This window comes from Catharus ustulatus, chromosome 7, assembly GCF_009819885.2.
Source record: "Catharus ustulatus isolate bCatUst1 chromosome 7, bCatUst1.pri.v2, whole genome shotgun sequence".
Lineage (NCBI taxonomy): Eukaryota > Metazoa > Chordata > Aves > Passeriformes > Turdidae > Catharus > Catharus ustulatus.
The window spans coordinates 40,198,432-40,216,673 of NC_046227.1; the positions used below are offsets into that span (position 1 = coordinate 40,198,432).

At 44.3% G+C, this 18,242-nt stretch overlaps 1 protein-coding gene across 10 annotated transcripts in view; it reads left to right on the forward strand.

Moving 5' to 3' along the window:
- The window catches only part of TANC1 (tetratricopeptide repeat, ankyrin repeat and coiled-coil containing 1), a 65,201-nt gene that overhangs the window by 30,648 nt on the left and 16,311 nt on the right, over positions 1-18,242 (forward strand). For 7 of the 10 annotated variants that reach the window (XM_033064847.1, XM_033064849.1, XM_033064851.1 and 4 more), the window contains 9 exons: positions 3,393-3,491; positions 7,853-7,974; positions 8,907-9,096; positions 12,340-12,597; positions 13,172-13,291; positions 14,312-14,593; positions 15,445-15,599; positions 16,821-17,052; positions 17,861-18,027. In XM_033064847.1, the coding sequence (XP_032920738.1) occupies positions 3,393-3,491; positions 7,853-7,974; positions 8,907-9,096; positions 12,340-12,597; positions 13,172-13,291; positions 14,312-14,593; positions 15,445-15,599; positions 16,821-17,052; positions 17,861-18,027 (1,625 nt within the window). The remainder of the gene's footprint in view (positions 1-3,392; positions 3,492-7,852; positions 7,975-8,906; positions 9,097-12,339; positions 12,598-13,171; positions 13,292-14,311; positions 14,594-15,444; positions 15,600-16,820; positions 17,053-17,860; positions 18,028-18,242) is intronic. The other 3 variants (XM_033064848.1, XM_033064856.1, XM_033064855.1) reach the window with 3 other exon arrangements.

The window sequence follows — 18,242 nt, forward strand, 5'->3', positions numbered from 1 at the left end:
CTGTGTAAGAGTGAGTGTTGTTCGTGGCTTTTACAGTTCATTTATTTTGCTTGTATCTCCATACAGAAATGTATTAATAGGTAAGTTCCTGTGGAAGAGACAAGAAAGTTGTTAGTTTTCAGCAGTTGTGTCCTCAGTGGTGCCTACCCACTGGTGTGGGAGCCAGGCTAAATATGGGGCTCCATGGGGCTCCTGTTATCAGCATTCTGTGCATGGAAATCATTCCAGCACGCTGGCATCACTTGGGTTCACTCGGGTCAGGGCAGGAGGGACAAGTGAAACTCTCCATGCTCCTGTTCCTCTGGAGACACTCAACAGGTTGGAGTTTATAAGGTCTGGGAACAGAGTGCCAAAAGCTGGGCTTTGTCAGCACAGAAAATGCTCAACAGGAGATGAGTTGTGACTGAAAAGCCATATTTACAATGGCTGCAAAGTCATTCCACTGCGACCCACAGCCAAGGGAAAAGATTCTACAGTGCTGGGAATGCACTGGCATTTATGCATCATGATTTTGTACAAACACATAACCAGGTGATAGGAGGCTGACAGAAACATTGTGCTATTCCTTTGACTTTCACCAAACTGTAGCTAATGGAAGATGATTTAATATAAATTAGCTGTGTGGTATCTGGGACAGGGGTAGTAACAAGAGTATGCTAGTGTCCTGATTTAAAAGCTCTCTGTTTTGGTAGCATGAAAGCAAGTTACAGATCTTTCAGGATACGGGGAGTGAAAGAAGAAAGGACTGCAAAGGAGCCTCTGTTGGGTTGTAGTGATAAAGTTGTCTAACAATAGTAGAACAAAATTCTAATTTCGGTCCTCTCAGTTGAGTTTTTTCTACTACAAAGCTAGAATGAACATTGTTTGGATTGGTTATCTTACAGGTGTGCAGCTAAACCAGTATTTGTTGTCTTAAACGGGTAATAGTTGATTGTAGTCTGATTAGGAGACTTAACTAAAAGAAGGAAAATATTGATTTATAAGGAATGTGCCCAAAAAATGAATTGTGGAGTTCAAGATATGAATTAAAGATGCTGCTACTGCACTTGAAAAAAATGTTTGCTGCTTTCCTGATATCAATGATGCAGTAATACTTTAACAGAGAAGGGTTTCCTTTGAAATCAGTGAATTTCCATAAGTGAATGCCAGAGGTGGCTGCTGGGAGAGTCTTGCATAAATGTACAACAGGACTTTAAGAAGTTTTGAAGTTAAACTTCAATTAAAACTTCTAATTAATACGCAAATTAATCCTCACACCTGATTCTTGAGACTAGACTAGGTCAGAGAACTGGTTTCAGCCCAGGCTGCAGGTCTGTGCCCTAGCCCTGGGAGCCCTGGGGACTGTTCCTCCTGCGTGCTCTAAGCTGTCCCAGCTCCAGGGTCCTGCATCAGCAATCCCTGGGGTCAGTGCAGCTACAGATCCTCTTAGTGCTGACTTCGTGAGTGGGAAAGGATGGAGCTGCACACACACAGTTACAGTGATCATCTGAGAAATGAGCTCTTCTGCAGTCAGAGAAGCACTAGGAATTGCTAGCAAAGCAATAGATGACTTTCAAAAAGGATAGGTATGGAATTGTATAAATCTGTAACTTGTCCCCCCTTGGGAGGAGACTGGTGTAGCTGGTGATAGCAACTTTAAAAATCTGCACTAGATTTAGAGCTAGAGCAGGCTCAGGAGTGACGGTGGGTGTGGAATGGCACTGAAGAGAAGTCATGGTAACAGGCTGGAGCAGTGTCTGCCTGCAGGAAAGGCGGTTGTGAAAAGGAGACAGGGCAGGCCCTGTCTGGCAGTGTTGTGTTCACCTGCTGGTGGTGCAGGCTGTGAAAGAAAGGCTGGGCTTAGTTCCTGGAAGAAAAATCCATCTTGAAGAGCAAGTGGCCAGTTCTGCGTCAGGACATGCTAAGGCGCTCAGAGCAGTCCCAGGAGCATTGCAGGGAGGGTGTTTGCTCTTGCTGAGATTCTTCTGCCTTTTGCGATAAAACATCAGGGGTGATGGACATCCCTGTCCCAGCTGAACCTGCTGTCAGACCTGATTCAGCCATCCTGCACTTCTGGAAAAGAGCTGCTGTTCTGCAGATGCAGTTCATATTTGAATGAGCCCTTTTCACCCAAGGGTTAATTAATGTGTACTGTTAGGGATTAGTGCATGAAAACAAACTTACCATGAATTCTCCTACTTGTTGCAGTGTTGTATATCAGGTTTGCAAGTACTGTGAGTCACTTCCAAAGCAGCTTGTGAGGAACAAAATTCAGTAAAGGGTCTGAGGGTCTCCTCCACAGCTTAAGGCATGATTGCTAAAAATACACCCTGAAGATCTTTCCATGCTGATCTAATTTTACAACTGCTACACTTATTTTTGGTTCTTTTAGAATGAATGCTTTTTACTGTCAAACTTTGACATGTTTGGTTATACTTCTGCTTACAAATGACAGGTTTGGACTATGGTCTCCTTAAAGAATGTGAATTTATTTCAAAGGAATGTATTTTTAGCTGCTTTCGCCATGGCCAGTGCCCCTTATTTTTATTAGACAGTGGCGTTGGAAGAGCCCCCTCTGGTGTTGGTGCCAAGCTGGTGGTGTAAAAACTGAAATCCACTCCAGAATCTCTACCATGTGTTTGTGTAGGACTGACACTTCCTGACCAGTATTTCTTAGCTAAGGCATTAGGTTGTCAGTTGTACTTGCAGGTGGAAATCTGAAAGAGCAGATGGGTCCAGCCAGGTTGTTGTGGGCAGGTGATGTGTGCTCCCCTGTGATGGGGTGGCCAGGCCTTCAGAGCTCTGGGCCAGTGTCACCCTGGAGCCCGAGGCCGCAGAGGAGACGTGCAGCGAGTCCTAAAGTGCTCAGGAAAAAGAGCAAGATATCAGTGTCGTTTTCAGAGACTGAATGTACCCTCTGAGGCTGCTTCCAAAAGGAAAGATGGGAGGTTTAATGTGGCTTAAGTGCCACAGCCCAGATATAGGGTGGGGTTTTAATGAACAAAGTGTGTGAGAGCTTTGGTGTGCCCTTGAACTCTGAACCAAGGAGGATGAAGAGCTGAACTGAGAGGGGGAAGCCCCTTTCAAGGGCAATGTGGGACAGCTGGCATCAGGCCCAGGTCCCTGAGATGGAGCCGAGGTGCAGTCCCGAGTTAGACAGCAGCGCTGAGGAGAGGAGGGACACCCGTGTGCAGCTGGCACACCACACACAGCGGGGGTTTGCCAGCAGACCTCACGCGCTGAAAAGCCTGGAGCACGTTTGTCACCAGAGTGGAAGCGCAGCAGCTCGCTGATCTTTGTGATACAAGTAATTTCTCTGCTTTTTTTTACATCATAGAGCATAGATATAGGACACAGGAGCCTTGTGGTCCCTGTGGAAAGAGTTAGATCCGCTCAGCTCGTTCCCATTGCAGGTCCAGTCAGGAAGCCCAAGTATGTGGAGAGCCCCAGGGTGCCGGGGGAGGCAGAGCTGGGCCAGAGGAGGCCAGAGCCGGGAGAGCCCAGCGGCCACGGTGAGTGTGAGTGTGTGCTGGGGGGAGTGTGAGTGTGAGTGTGTGCTGGGGGGAGTGTGAGTGTGAGTGTGTGCTGGGGGAGTGTGAGTGTGAGTGTGTGCTGGGGGAGTGTGAGTGTGTGCTGGGGGAGTGTGAGTGTGAGTGTGTGCTGGGGGGAGTGTCAGTGTGTGCTGGGGGAGTGTGAGTGTGATTGTGTGCTGGGGGAGTGTGAGTGTGAGTGTGTGCTGGGGGAGTGTGAGTGTGTGTTGGGGGAGTGTGAGTGTGATTGTGTGCTGGGGGAGTGTGAGTGTGAGTGTGTGCTGGGGGAGTGTGGGTGTGAGTGTGTGCTGGGGGAAGTGTGAGTGTGTGCTGGGGGAGTGTGAGTGTGAGTGTGTGCTGGGGGGAGTGTGAGTGTGTGCTGGGGGAGTGTGGGTGTGAGTGTGTGCTGGGGGAGTGTGAGTGTGTGCTGGGGGAGTGTGAGTGTGAGTGTGTGCTGGGGGAGTGTGAGTGTGAGTGTGTGCTGGGGGGAGTGTGAGTGTGAGTGTGTGCTGGGGGAGTGTGAGTGTGAGTGTGTGCTGGGGGAGTGCATGTGATGTGTGCTGGGGGAGTGTGAGTGTGTGCTGGGGGGAGTGTGAGTGTGTGCTGGGGGAGTGTGAGTGTGAGTGTGTGCTGGGGGAGTGTGAGTGTGAGTGTGTGCTGGGGGAGTGTGAGTGTGTGCTGGGGGGAGTGTGAGTGTGTGCTGGGGGAGTGTGAGTGTGTGCTGGGGGAGTGTGAGTGTGAGTGTGTGCTGGGGGGAGTGTGAGTGTGAGTGTGTGCTGGGGGTGTGTGAGTGTGTGTGTGTGCTGGGGGAGTGTGAGTGTGTGTGTGTGCTGGGGGAGTGTGAGTGTGAGTGTGTGCTGGGGGAGTGTGAGTGTGTGCTGGGGGAGTGTGAGTGTGAGTGTGTGCTGGGGGAGTGTGAGTGTGAGTGTGTGCTGGGGGGAGTGTGAGTGTGAGTGTGTGCTGGGGGGAGTGTGAGTGTGTGCTGGGGGAGTGTGAGTGTGCGCTGGGGGAGTGTGAGTGTGCGCTGGGGGAGTGTGAGTGTGTGCTGGGGGGAGTGTGAGTGTGAGTGTGTGCTGGGGGAGTGTGAGTGTGAGTGTGTGCTGGGGGAGTGTGAGTGTGTGCTGGGGGGAGTGTGAGTGTGAGTGTGTGCTGGGGGGAGTGTGAGTGTGAGTGTGTGCTGGGGGAGTGTGAGTGTGAGTGTGTGCTGGGGGAGTGTGAGTGTGTGCTGGGGGAGTGTGAGTGTGAGTGTGTGCTGGGGGGAGTGTGAGTGTGAGTGTGTGCTAGGGGAGCGAGTGTGTGCCCGAGGTGTGAGTGAGCATCTCTTTGCTGTGTGAGTCCCTGCTCAGCTGTGCCCGCGACAGCGCCGCTCACAGTGCACTCGCTGGCTGTGTGCTGGGCAGAGCTGTGTGCTGTGCTGTGCTGGGCAGAGCTGTGTGCTGGGCAGAGCTGTGTGCTGTGCTGGGCAGAGCTGTGTGCTGTGCTGGGCAGAGCTGTGTGCTGTGCTGGGCAGAGCTGTGTCCTGTGCTGGGCAGAGCAGAGCTGTGTGCTGGGCAGAGCTGTGTGCTGTGCTGTGCTGTGCTGGGCAGAGCTGTGTGCTGTGCTGGGCAGAGCTGTGTGCTGTGCTGTGCTGGGCTGTGCTGGGCAGAGCTGTGTGCTGGGCAGAACTGTGTGCTGGGCAGAGCTGTGTGCTGTGCTGGGCAGAGCAGAGCTCTGTGCTGTGCTGTGCTGGGCAGAGCTGTGTGCTGTGCTGTGCTGGGCCGAGCAGAGCTGTGTGCTGTGCTGGGCAGAGCTGTGTGCTGGGCATAGCAGAGCAGAACTGTGTGCTGTGCTGGGCAGAGCTGTGTGCTGAGCAGAGCTGTGTGCTGGGCAGAGCTGTGTGCTGTGCTGGGCAGAGCTGTGTGCTGTGCTGTGCTGGGCAGAGCTGTGTGCTGTGCTGTGCTGGGCAGAGCTGTGTGCTGGGCAGAGCAGAGCTGTGTGCTGTGCTGGGCTGTGCTGGGCAGAGCTCTGTGCCGAGTTCACTCACAGTGCCCTCACGAGCTGTGCGGAGGAGTTGGTTCTGTGCTGGAGCAGCTTTGCACACAGGAGCTGCTTGCCCTGACACCTGCCCTGACTTTGGGCTGGCTCTAGAGAGTCTTGGGGCTGTTGATGTGCTGCAGGCAAAGTCATGTCCTGGTGCCCCTGGCTGCCACATAGAGCTAAGGCCTTCTGGCGTTTTTCTGAACTGGCTCAAATGTGTAGCTTTGCATGCCTTGTAGTGCTTTGTTTTAGAAATTTTGTAAAAGTTTCCTGACTAGGGCAGTAACAGTTGATTCCTGTGTTGACAAAGCTGGGGGATGCCACCTCCCTAGATCTTACTGGCTTTGGAAAGTTTCATGTTGGTAAATCTGACTAGTGAGTGACAGTGTGGCTTTTACAGTGAATGTCATGACACCTATGTCAGTATATGTCATGTATTTTTAGATTAATTTTTCAGTTTAACTAACTTCATTAAGGTTAGTGGATATAACTGATAGTGTTCCAGGTGAAAATTGCTTTTTTTTCATATGTTTCAATTTTAAAGACAACTACAGTTTAAAAGGTCTGTATTTCCTTTCTAATATATGGATGCTTAGTAGCAAAACCAGAACTATTTGAAATTGTTTTCACCATCTACCCTGGTTGCTCTTGTACCTTCTTCATAGGCATCTTCTAGTGCTGGCATTAAATTCTAGGTCCAGCTGGGAGAGCATGCAGTGTTTGTCCCCTAGTCTGGCCGTGCTGTGATGTTCTCCTGTCACAGAGCTGTGCTCCCAGGTGCTGTGGCTGAGGCTGCTGGAGACCAGCACCAGGTTCTGCTGTTCCAGGATTGAACAGTGCATGCTGGCTCAAACACCTTGGACTCTTAGCTTTGGTCTCTGTTACAGACTGAATTTGGTAGTATGCCTAATGTTTACTCAGACTTGTCAGATATTATAATTTTCAAGTAATAATATTAGTAATTTTTGTAATTTTGAGAGATGAATGAATGTGTTGATTTCACAAACTGTAGTTTCCAAGATTGTGATTTAAAGATTAACTGTAATCTTTAAAATTACTTTTTTAGGAGAAAATATATTTTCCAGGCAAATATTTGAAGACCAGTCAATTTGTGAAAATTCTGAGTTAAAAAAAACCTTTTTCTGTCTACTTTCATAGACTTCCTTCTTTTGGGATTCAGTCTCACAGAGTAAAACCTTAAGCTGTCCACCAAATTAAGAAATACATGCATTCAAGTAGGCATTGAACTGGAGTGAAACAAAGATGGAGAGGCTGACTGCACATGTGTCTCCTCTCCTGAAGTTCGTCCCCAGGTCTGGGCACTGACTTCTCTCGCCCACTGAGGCACTCAGCAGCAGTTGGGAGCGGTTTGCTGCACTCCTCCAGAAGCTGAGGTGCTGGAGCTCTTGGGGTGTCCTTGCTGGCTCGCAGCAGCCCCAGTGCTGGCTGGGCAGTGGCCCTGCAGCTGCTCCTCTGTGTCCCCCTTGGCAGTTCTGGGGATAAGAGCTCCCGCTGGGAGCTGCTTCTCCTAGTGATCAGATGATGCTCTGTATTAATTTAGCTGTTTACATCTGAGGATGGGAAGGCCTGTGTGTGTGTGTATATGTATATATATTGGTTTGGTTTTTTGTTTTTTTAAAATAATGGATGAAATAAATAAATGCCCTGTCAATGTTTCTGTCAGAGCAGATGGTCACAGGTTGGTGGGTGATGCCAGACTGCTGACATCAAAGAAGGAAAATGGCTGGAAATGTTTGTGAGATTGCATTAGCAAGAGTGTGTGCCAGGGCAGAGCTGTGCTTGGCTGCTCTTGTTGCAGCTTGCCTCATTTTGAATTTTGTCTTGTTATATCTGTTGGATGCTAGAAGACATTTCAAAGCACTGTAGTGATAAAATTAAATAACTTTGCACCAGAAGAGCTGGGACATTTAGAACTGGTGTCACATCTTTTGCATAGCAAGCAAAACAAAAATCTTTGGAACTAGTTCTAGTGTTAACTGTGAGCTTACAAAACATTTGTGTTATTAATCTGTACTCTCCACGTTTTTGTATGAGAGAAATATAGTTTCAGATTGCTGCTAAGCTTTGATAACATTGAGGTTAATGCTGCTCTTAGGAGAATCCTTGTGTTCTGTCACTCATCACTCCAGTGATGAACTGATTGCACTTAAACGTTTCTGCTTTGACTGGCAGATGGGTTTTTCCTCCCCTAGAGCTGTGCAGCAATTAAAAGTCTGCTGGTCAATTTGGTTGTACTTTTTCTACCTCTTTTAACAGTCTCCAAATATAAGACTCTAACCTTCAGCTTTTTTCCTCCCAATCCAAAGCAAAGCCTGACAAAGACTCAAGCTGTTCTCCTGCAGCGCAAGAATTGATGACAAGATTGGGGTTTTTACTGGGGGAAGGAATCCCAACTTCTGCTCACATGGAAGAGAAAAGCGAAGTTATGGTAGGATAATGGAATATATTTAATGTTCATCCTGTTTCAGAGAGGACTAATGTTATTTCCTCTATCTACTAGTTGCAGCTACTTCATATATATCTACCCAAACACCATCCATTTTAATAGATACAGTAATAGAATTGGACTTCAATTTCAACAAGTATTTGTTTTCAAGAAGACAACATCAATTCACAATTTGAAAACACACAAACTGAATAGACTTCTCATCATTTCTGGACATTAAATCTGATCTACTGTGAATGTGAATAGCTTGTAGAATTCTTTCTGCTTTTAATATTTAGGAGGAAATTTTTGCTTTCTCTTTTCAGTGATTTTTCAAGAATGGAGAGGGCCAGCATTTTATTAAAATTGGGAGCATGTTTGAGGAGAGGGGTGTGTTTGTTTCTTCCTGAGAAGTTCACGTCAATCAGGCAGTGCTTCTCTGTCATTTGGGGTAGAGGGATTGGAAAGGAGCAGGCAGCTGCTATGTACACCAAACTCATCTGCTAACTAAAACTTCACAGTAACTACCCCCTTACTCTCTCCACTTTCAGTCCCAGCCCTCCTAAATCTTAGTGCATTAGTTTGGGTTTTCACACTGACAGTGTGAAAGACAGCAGTTCTAGGTTTTTCAGCTCGAATAAATGCAAGAGGTGGAGGGGAGGGGTATCCAGTAAAGTGTTAAATAGAGAAGAAATCTACCTTACAGCTTTTTCACTGAACTGTGAAATTCCCTTTTTAACTCAGTGGTCACTCTTTAAGAGTAATATGGAACATGAAGATTCCCAGTCTAGACAAAGCTTTCACTTCTTGAAGTTTTTACTTTAAAAATGGGCTCTTTGCTTTGCTCTTATCCTACCTCAGCTCAAAATCTCTGGTTTTCAGCACAGCAGGTCCTGCCTGCTGTGCAGTGAGTGTTTCTTGCTCTCCCCTGGCAGTGTGCAGTCCCCAGCCGAGGAGTGAGTCCCTGCTCCACCCTCACCAGCAGCACCACCTCGCCCAGCACCGACAGCCCCTGCTCCACCCTCAACAGCTGTGCTGGCAAAGCTGCAGCCAGCAAGAGCAGTCCCTGTGGCACCATCAGCACCCCCAGCTCCACCCTGGAGAGCAAGGACAGTGGCATTATAGGTGAGCATTTTCCTGAGCATTACTTTCCTCTGAATTGTGCAAGTCTGAGCAGATGCTTTATGGCACCATGTTTGGTTTTACACTGCCTGTGGATCCCATTTGAAATACTGAAATCCTGTTCTTGGCTATAAAATCTGCTGTTGTTACGTGTGCATTTCTCTTCTTTTGTTTTCCTGGTGCAGTTCTAATTTCTCCACTTTTTCCTTTGAAATAATTAATTTTCTCTCCTTTTCTCCATTTTTTTTTCTTATGCTTTTTTTCTTTTCCAGAGGTCTTGACAGTGCTTTTCATAATGGTGAAGCGTGGCAGGGCTTGAAGTTCATTTAATTTCCAGCTGAGGAAACAATATTGATGTGATTTCTTATGAGAATAGCCTAAATCAAACTGTTTAAAAAAAGTGCAGACTTTTGAATAGTTGACATGAAAATGAAGCTAAAATAGGGCATTGAGGAAGAGATGAAATTGTGTGATCTTTCTGTTGAAAATGGCTGAGTTGAGGGTGTGTATTCATCTCATGTGGGGAGCCTGTGGCCACTGGAGGCAGCCACCCTCACAGCCCAACTGCTGCAAGCTCCTTGTACCAACAGCTGAGTAGAAATCATTTTTACTGATCAGTTACCCTAAGAGACATTGTCATGGGTCAAGAGACTCTTGCATAAAACTGAAGTGTTTCAGTTGAAGAAAATGATTTTGTGTGCTCGTTCCGTGTCACATTGATACATGATCAACTTTGTATAAGATCTGATTTTGAGATAGCATGAACATCTTCATCATAAAGGAAAGGATATATCAGAATTGTTGCTTTTGGAAAAAGAGCACAAATGTAGATAATGATATGAACATACTAGCCATGCCTGACAAGCTTGAAATAGTTCAAGAGTATGTCCATGCTCTAAATAAGGTCATAATGGCCTCAGGTTTGTTTGAAATAGTGTACTGGCATGACAACATCATTATTGTATAACCTTGTAAGTACCAGTGTTTTAAAGAAAATATTTTAAAACAGTGATAAAAGTTGCTTATTGAACTACTGAAAAGGAAGGATGAGTGTAAAAAAACAGAGGGGTCTTGCTGGTGGTTCCTTCAGTCGAGTACGTATGGTTCATGGCTGGGACCACGTGGAAAGCTTCTGCTGCTGCTCTGCAGAGCTGCTGTTCCTGTCTCAGATCCCAGGAGAATTTGAACAGCCCCTGTCTCTTGGCTTCCCGTGGCAGGACCCCTTACATCTATAAAGGCATGAAACCAAGGAGAGGCACCTTTCTGATAAGGGGCCTGTGCTTTTGGTTTTTATATACAAGTATGTCTGTGCATTCACATTCGTTATTAGCACATGTGCATTTTAAATAATGTCTAGCAAGTATATGTTTTCTGATGTCTTAGACAGAGTCCATCCAGCCATGAAAAGATCTTACTCTTTCATGCTATTTACATGAGCCTCCTCTGTATTTCTACTCCCACTATGTTTTCTGGAGCAGCAGACTGATGGGAAATGGGTCTTTTCTCCCTTTTCCTCTGTTTTATTTCCAGTTGAGGTTTCCTTTAGTTTTCCACTCTTACTGCTGTAGCCAAATTTTTGTTTGCTTCTGTTGAGTTTGATGTAATGTAGTAAAGGCAGGTTTTAAACTTCAGCAAGGAGCTACATAGGAGAAAAGATTGGGCTACTGGCCGAAAGAAAAGCTTTGCTGGATCCTTGCTGCTGGGTCAGGATGGAAATCTTGAGCACCCAGATTTCCTGGAGCTACATTTCACTCCAAGAGGAATTGAAGTTCTAAAGATTTCATACTTCAGGAAGAGCCAGATTTTTTTGACATGACAATAAAAATAAAATAAGTTTATCATATGGAAGTACAATCTAAGTATGTGCAAAGATTAATGGAGTGCCTGGGAAGTTGGGTTTCTTTCTTCTACTGCCTGTAAATTGTATGTCATTATTGTTATTTCTTAGAATATGAGCTGTTGAGTTGGAGCATCCGGTCTTCTATTTCTTATGAGTGTGAGCCTAAGCTGGAGGAACACAGAGTTGTGCAAGTACCTCAGCATCCTGCATGGCTGAAGCTGCAGTGCTGCTGCTGTGCAAGAACAGTTGGTCCTTCCTTGGCTGGACCAGGCTCAGCATTGCAGGAACCACCCCTGTGGTTGCATTTTGTTATCGGTCCTATATGCCAGAATATTTTCCTTAAGGAATGGGCCAGTTGAGTGTAGAATAACCACAAATATGGCTTTAACTTTTAAATTGGTTCACACAGTTATTATAGTTTGAAATGGTATTGACTTTTTTTGATGTGTTTTTTTTTTTATCCTGATGCCCTTTCATCCTATTTTGTGTTTTCCTCTGTTTTATTAAAGTGTTCAAAGTGCATAGTGCTGGCTTAACCTTTAATAAATATTTGAATATTTGTTGTTCAGTTACTTCGTGAGAGTTTAATGTATGTAATTAAAAAACTTTTAAATTAAACAGAGTAGTTTCAGTATTAGTCATACAAAAAAAGAATATATCTGCAGAGTGTTCCTAATTGGGTAAGGAGGTTAGCATAGTTTTATCGAACATTACTCAAGTAGGTCTTCAGGAACATAAAGTCTTCACATTACAGGAGGCCTGGATTAAATACAGTCCCAGACAAGTACAGACAGACTGATAACCCTTGGCGACCAAACTGGAACATCTGGGTCCCACTGGGTTATGCAGGTGGTGTCTCACCAAGGGAGGCACTGCAGCAGCAGGAGCTGCTGTTCTGTACCACAGTACCCAAAAGCACCTTGGTGGTCTTAGCTGCCTTTTAGCTGAGGGTCTCTCTGGGTCTGTGTTGCTTATTGCCAGGCATATGAAATTTTCATAGCAGAAAAAGTCCCCTTTCTCCCCAAGCCTTTATTTGAGCATCTGATTTATACTGCAGCACTCTTTAAAAACATAAATCAGTATGTTTAATATAATCTGGAATTTTATTAATATGCTCTACTGGTTCTGATTTATCCTGTTTGTTCTTTCTGATAGTGAAATGTAGTAGGTGCTTAAGAAAGGAGCAGTAAATAGCTTACCTGCTGGAAGGTCTCTGTCAAGATCAGTTTGCCAGGTATATGAGTGCAGGCTGAGTGTCATCCTGATGTGATTATGTATTTTAGGTGTGACAGACCTCTGAACAACATTGAATTTTTGTCATTTATGTTTCACAATGCCGTTTGACAAAGAAAATTCTAATGTGTGTGCCATATTTCTCTGACTTGGTTTTTTTCCCTCCTTTTCAGCCACTATAACAAGTTCATCAGAAAATGATGATCGTAGTGGATCCAGCTTAGAATGGAGTAAGGATGGGAGTCTCAGAGCTGGAAAACGCCAAGGCATGAGCCGTGATCGAAGAACAGATAATTGTTCACCAGTTGCAGAAGAGGAAGCCATTGGATCTTCTGAGAATTTGCCAAAAGAAGTACCAGCAGGAGAGGGTCCCCTTCCTTACACTCAGAGTTCTGCCTCTTTAATAATGCCTCGTCCAAACTCTGTTGCAGGTAAAGTCCTGGAGTCAAAACCCAAGGGTGTTCTTAATGATAGGACATTTCTTTTGAATTTTCTGTTGTCAGTATGAAGATATCGCTATAGGATAAAAAGAAAAAGCTTATGTTCTAAGCTGAATAGATGAACATTACCTAAGTTGTTTAAAACTGTCATCCAGAAGGCTGTTACCTTGCTTTTTGGTAGGTATTGATTAGGTCAGGACTTCTGAAACACTTGAGAAGTCCATCAGTTATTCCAGGACTCTGCCTGCTGACAGGGAGTGTATTAGCAGGTAATACCCAAACCTGTTCTAACACTTCTGGTCTCACTGACCTGCTTGTTCCCACAGTAAAAAAGGAAACTGTATGGAGGGGAGAACTGAGGGCCATTTAAGCAGGGAAAACCCCTAAATCTTTAGTGAACTTGATTGAAATGCATTTTGTAAATGTTACAACATTAATGACTTTATGGCCATTGTATAGAAAAACTTCTCTGTAAGTAACATGTGGATGAAGGACTGTAATAAATAATTACATTATTTGTAACTTGTATAGAGAGAGAAATAAGTGTAGTTCTTTCATTCTCTAGCAACAAGTTCAACCAAATTGGAAGATCTGAGTTATTTGGATGGACAAAGAAATACTCCTTTACGAACTTCAATCCGCTTACCTTGGCACAACACTGCTGGCGGCAGAGTGCAGCAGGAAGGTAAAGGCAGAGCCATGTCCAGCTGCACCTGGCTGCAGTCACACCTTGCTCCAGCACTCTGGGGTGTGGGGGGCTGAGAGCTCTGTGGGCAGCCCTGTCCCAGTGCACTGCTCCTGACGAGCCACTCTGTGTGGCTGCCACCAAGATGCTTGCCTACACTTTTTCCTGAACAATGCTGTGGTTTGGAGATGGAATGTGTGTGCATTTGTTACAACTAATAACCATTAAAGGCAGAAAAATTAAGATGAATTCCTGCTAAAACTGACCTTGAGGATTGTACGTAGATATTATGCTGCACTCTTCAAATTATGGCTTTTCACAATCACAGATGAAGGCTGAAACAGAAGTTGTGTAATATTACATTTGGCTAATGAATCTTTAGGGCATAATATTGGTGAATATTATTATTCCTCTAAATTTTAATGTATTTTATGCAGTCAAACCCAAATTTTTTCCTAAGTCATCAGGTGTTTCCCAGGTGTATATATCAGAGTAATCAAAGGTGTGACTACAGATCCTTGAAAAGTGACTTGAAAAGTACAGAAAAACAAGGCAGTAATTGTTTTTGTGTTACTTTAAGGGGTTTTTTAAAACAGAAAAATTAGATTATTCTCTATACCTTTTTCTGTGTCTCTGTAAATGTCTGTACAGATTTAAAGACCTAACAGTGCTCGGTGAACATAGTTCACTCTAAATTGAAAAATGACACTTCCCCATTTGTAGAATTATTAATGCATTTTTAAGAAAACTTTTTGGATTCTACAACTTACTAACTTGAGTTCAGTTGTAAAAAAATAGATTATACCTGTAGCTTCTTTCCTCTACAATTTAATTCATGCAAAAATTATGGAGAGGACCTAAACTGAGGCAATCAGATTTTATTGTTTTCATGATGAAAGCACTAGAGTGTCTGATTATGACTGTAACAAAGCTTCTAAATAATGTTACCTTCTGCAACCATGCTGTTTGATTGCATGTCAAGTTTCTTCTAATAAGCTTTTCTCCCTGACACCTTTTCAGCTCGTTTCATCCCCTATAAGCCTCAGGATATTTTGCTGAAGCCGCTGTTGTTTGAGGTGCCAAGCATAACCACAGACTCGGTGTTTGTTGGAAGAGAGTGGCTGTTTCACACCATTGAAGAAAAACTGCAGAATCCTGACCCGGCAGAGAGCAGGGGAGCAGTCATTACTGGAAACGTGGGGTTTGGGAAGACTGCGGTCATTTCACGGCTGGTGGCACTCAGCTGCCATGGAAGTCGCATGAGACAAATAGCCTCCAACAGCCCAAGTTCATCTCCTAAAAGTATGTTTCTTTTTGGTAATGCTCTGGTTTCATATGCATCAGGAGTCACATATTTGCTTTTTTGTCTCGAGGTAGTCAGATCTCATCAAGTCTTTAGCAAACACTTTTTTCTTCCGATGAGCAAATGAAGGAGTTAAAATGTTTTGTTCTGACAAATGCCTTCAAAGTGTCATCACGTGGGCTCAGCCCATCAGAGGTGGTAACACGGAGGCAGTGTGCAGGATCTCTTCCTCTTGTCAGGCAGCGCACCCCAAGATCTGAGGATGTGCCTGCAGCAGCTTTGGAAAGGGAGCAAGGGAGTGTTTCTTTCCTGCTGTGTACCTGCTGTGTATGCTTTCCACAGAACTTTTGTGGAGGTGAGGATAAGGCTGTGCAGAGCTCCCTTCTGTCTCCTACTGGGATCCGTAACCTCCTGTCACCAGACCAGTCCAGTGCCTGCATTAGCTGGAAGGATGGCGAGACTGTCATTACTGCTGTTTCCCTGACTGACACTTCAAATGTTATTATTGCTAATAACAGCAATGTAAATTTCCCAAGAGTTTAGTCATACAGTAACTACTAGTTTAAATGAGGTATTGTGTATGTAATTTTCTGAAGGAGACTCTCCACATCAGCATGGTTTTGCTTTCAGTAATTCTATAGTTTTGATTTAAAAGTCAGTTGAGTTGTTTTTAAATCGTGAAGTTGCAAATGTGTGCCTGTATTTATCAGACTAGTTTCAGACTTCTTTTATAATGGTATTTCTCAGTTTCAGTTTTTCCTCCAGCAGTAAGATAATCCGTGGTGTTTTCCTAGAAAGAAATCTGCTATCAGTAAATTTGGTCTCTCTTGTGTTTGTTGCCTTTTAAAAGCAGGTGGTGACTCCTGTCAGGAGATTCCCTTGAGCCAGTTCCCCCCGTGTGCCCCTCTGTCAGGTGACACCAGTACAATGAAGACTCTGACTGGTCCTGGCACTCCTGAATGCAAAACTCACACAGGGGATTCTGTGAGACGCCTCGCCTCAAAGGTGAGTTCTCACTTCCTCGGAGATGTTCAGTGTGCTAGAACCCTCTGCCCTGGGGCTCAGTTTGCTTTGCAGAGCCCCCTTGGAGGCTGCAGGCGTGCTGGGAGAGGGGCAGCACCTGGGCACCTCTGCATGATGGCTCTGGTGAGATCAGCTGCCTGCCCCTGTACATGTCAGGGGATCACCTGAATCCTGCATGGCCTTAGAAAGAGTTATCTGAACAGCTGCTCACCAGTTGTGTGTGGGTGTGGGAGGTTGGCATGCTTTCCTTGCCAAAGGGGCTGTATGTTTTCACTGGGAGCTACTCAGTGTACCTTCCAAATGCAAAATTTGGGATAGGGGGAGGTGGGGAAGAGAAAGTGTTTGGTTCTTGTATAAGACATCTGTATGCTATGATACAGGCTGAGTCTGAATATAGTTTTATTTTCCATACTCAGAGTCTGAAGTAATTTTTGTATTAGATTAATGTTAGGTGTTTTATTTTTTGCGTGAGTAGTAAAATCAATGAGTGTCTGAATTGCATATTTTATATTAATAATTGTAGGGAGAACATGAGATCTCTAACATTTGCAGTCTTTAAAGTGACAGATATTCATTTGAAGCAGTGTTATGAGAACCACTGAAGTGCAGGCTTTTTATTCACTGTGAACACCATGTTTTCCTTGTGGTTTGTTTTGGGGCTTTTTCCCCCAAAGAAATATGGGTTACATCCTGGTTTATTTTTAAATACTAAAGCCAGTTGTTGTATTTCTCCATTTGCTTATGGAAGCATGTCTTTAATAACTGTCTGTCATTTACTTTTGCCTGATCAGATTAGTTCTTAGGTCATTACAGTGTGGGACATGGTGTTGTTAATTTACAGCTACTAGGTCACTTAGTCAGACCCTCAGGTTACTTTTCTTGTGCTTAGTTAATCAGCTGCTTACCCACTGTATCCAAATATCACAAACTCAAATTGTTGTGTTTTCCTACCAGAATCTGACACCTTGGTTTCTTCTCCTCTCTGCATGCCCTGCAAGGTCAAAAACCTTTCTCATTGCCTTCCTCCCTGTGTTTGACCCAGGCTGTCAGAGATGTGGGATCTAACAGCATGGGAAAGGATAAAAGGATAAAAGGATCCTGAAAAGGATTTTATAGTCGAGAGAGAAATTTAATAACACTATCATAACTAGTAACCAGCCAAAATTCTGAAAGGGTGATGCTTTTTGCTGTGTATTTGTGCAGGTGGTTGCTTACCATTACTGCCAGGCTGATAACACGTACACGTGCCTGGTGCCCGAGTTCGTGCACAGCGTGGCAGCTCTGCTGTGCCGCTCCCAGCAGCTGGCAGCCTACAGAGAGCTGCTCCTCAGAGAGCCTCACCTGCAGAGCATGCTGAGCCTCAGGTCTTGTGTCCAGGATCCTGCAGCAGCCTTCAAAAGGGGAGTGTTGGAACCACTTTCTAACCTCAGGAGAGGTACGTTAAATTGAGAGCGACTTGGAAATGGAATCTAAACTGCATAAAGAGTGGGGAAAAGTATTAAAAATAAATAAAGCAGAACCTTCCTGGAGAAGGGGATTCCTTAACTGTGCTAGTTGTTTTAACAATAATAGATGAGTTTTGAGCAGTTGATTCGTGTTTAAATTAAAATTCTGTGGAACTTATCGAAGGTTATGCAAGTTTTATATTTACCTTTTTTGCCAGAAAATGGAAAGACAGCTATGAACTTGAAGTTAAGACTGGCACATTCACATTAAAGGATTTTGTTTTAAGATGTGTTCAAGTTTTGTCACATACTTTCTAATTTTCTGGACCTAAACATCTGCAAAGTGGATATTGGTTTTGCTTGCTTTTAAAATGGATGTGGCAATTTTCCAACAAGTACAGAATCTCCTGAACTGGAAAGGACCCACCAGGATCATCACTTAGCTCCTGTCCCTGCACAGACCCCCCCAGCAACATGATTTGTGTATTTTATAAGACCCTAGCAAACTCTTTTTGAAAACAACTGCTTCCCAGCATATGTCAACTTGAGCAGATACCTGATCTGTGGCAGAATGGGGGCTTTGCCTAAGCATGAACTGAGTGTTTCATTCCTGCTCAAACTGGTTTTAGTCTCCTAATGTTGTTTTTAATCTCCTAAATAACGCTTCAATGCCGTAAAATGTACTAGTGTGCATAAAGATACATTTTTGTTATTGGCATATGGAATTTGAGAATAAAGATGTGTCACTTTAAGGGAGAATGTATTTTTATCCTTTCCTTTTTCATTTTCAAATTTCAGAGCAGAAGATTCCTGAGGAAGACTACATAATTTTGGTAGATGGTTTAAATGATGCTGAATTTCATAAACCTGATTATGGTGACACTATTTCTTCATTTATCGCAAGTATAATCTATAAGTTTCCTCCCTGGCTGAAGCTCATTGTGACTGTAAGAACTAATTTCCAGGTAAAAACACCTTTTAATGCTTTTCTTACCCTCAAAGACCAAATAATCATTTATATTGGTGCAGCTTCATTATTATGAAAAATACTGGGTTTTGAGGAACTTGGCCTCTTGGATTTTTTTCTTTCCTTTGTTCCATGTTTATTTGCAGCACACAGATACACTGTTGGAGGCCTTTTCCATTGTGAATCACTTTATTGCAGCTGCCAGTAGAGTTG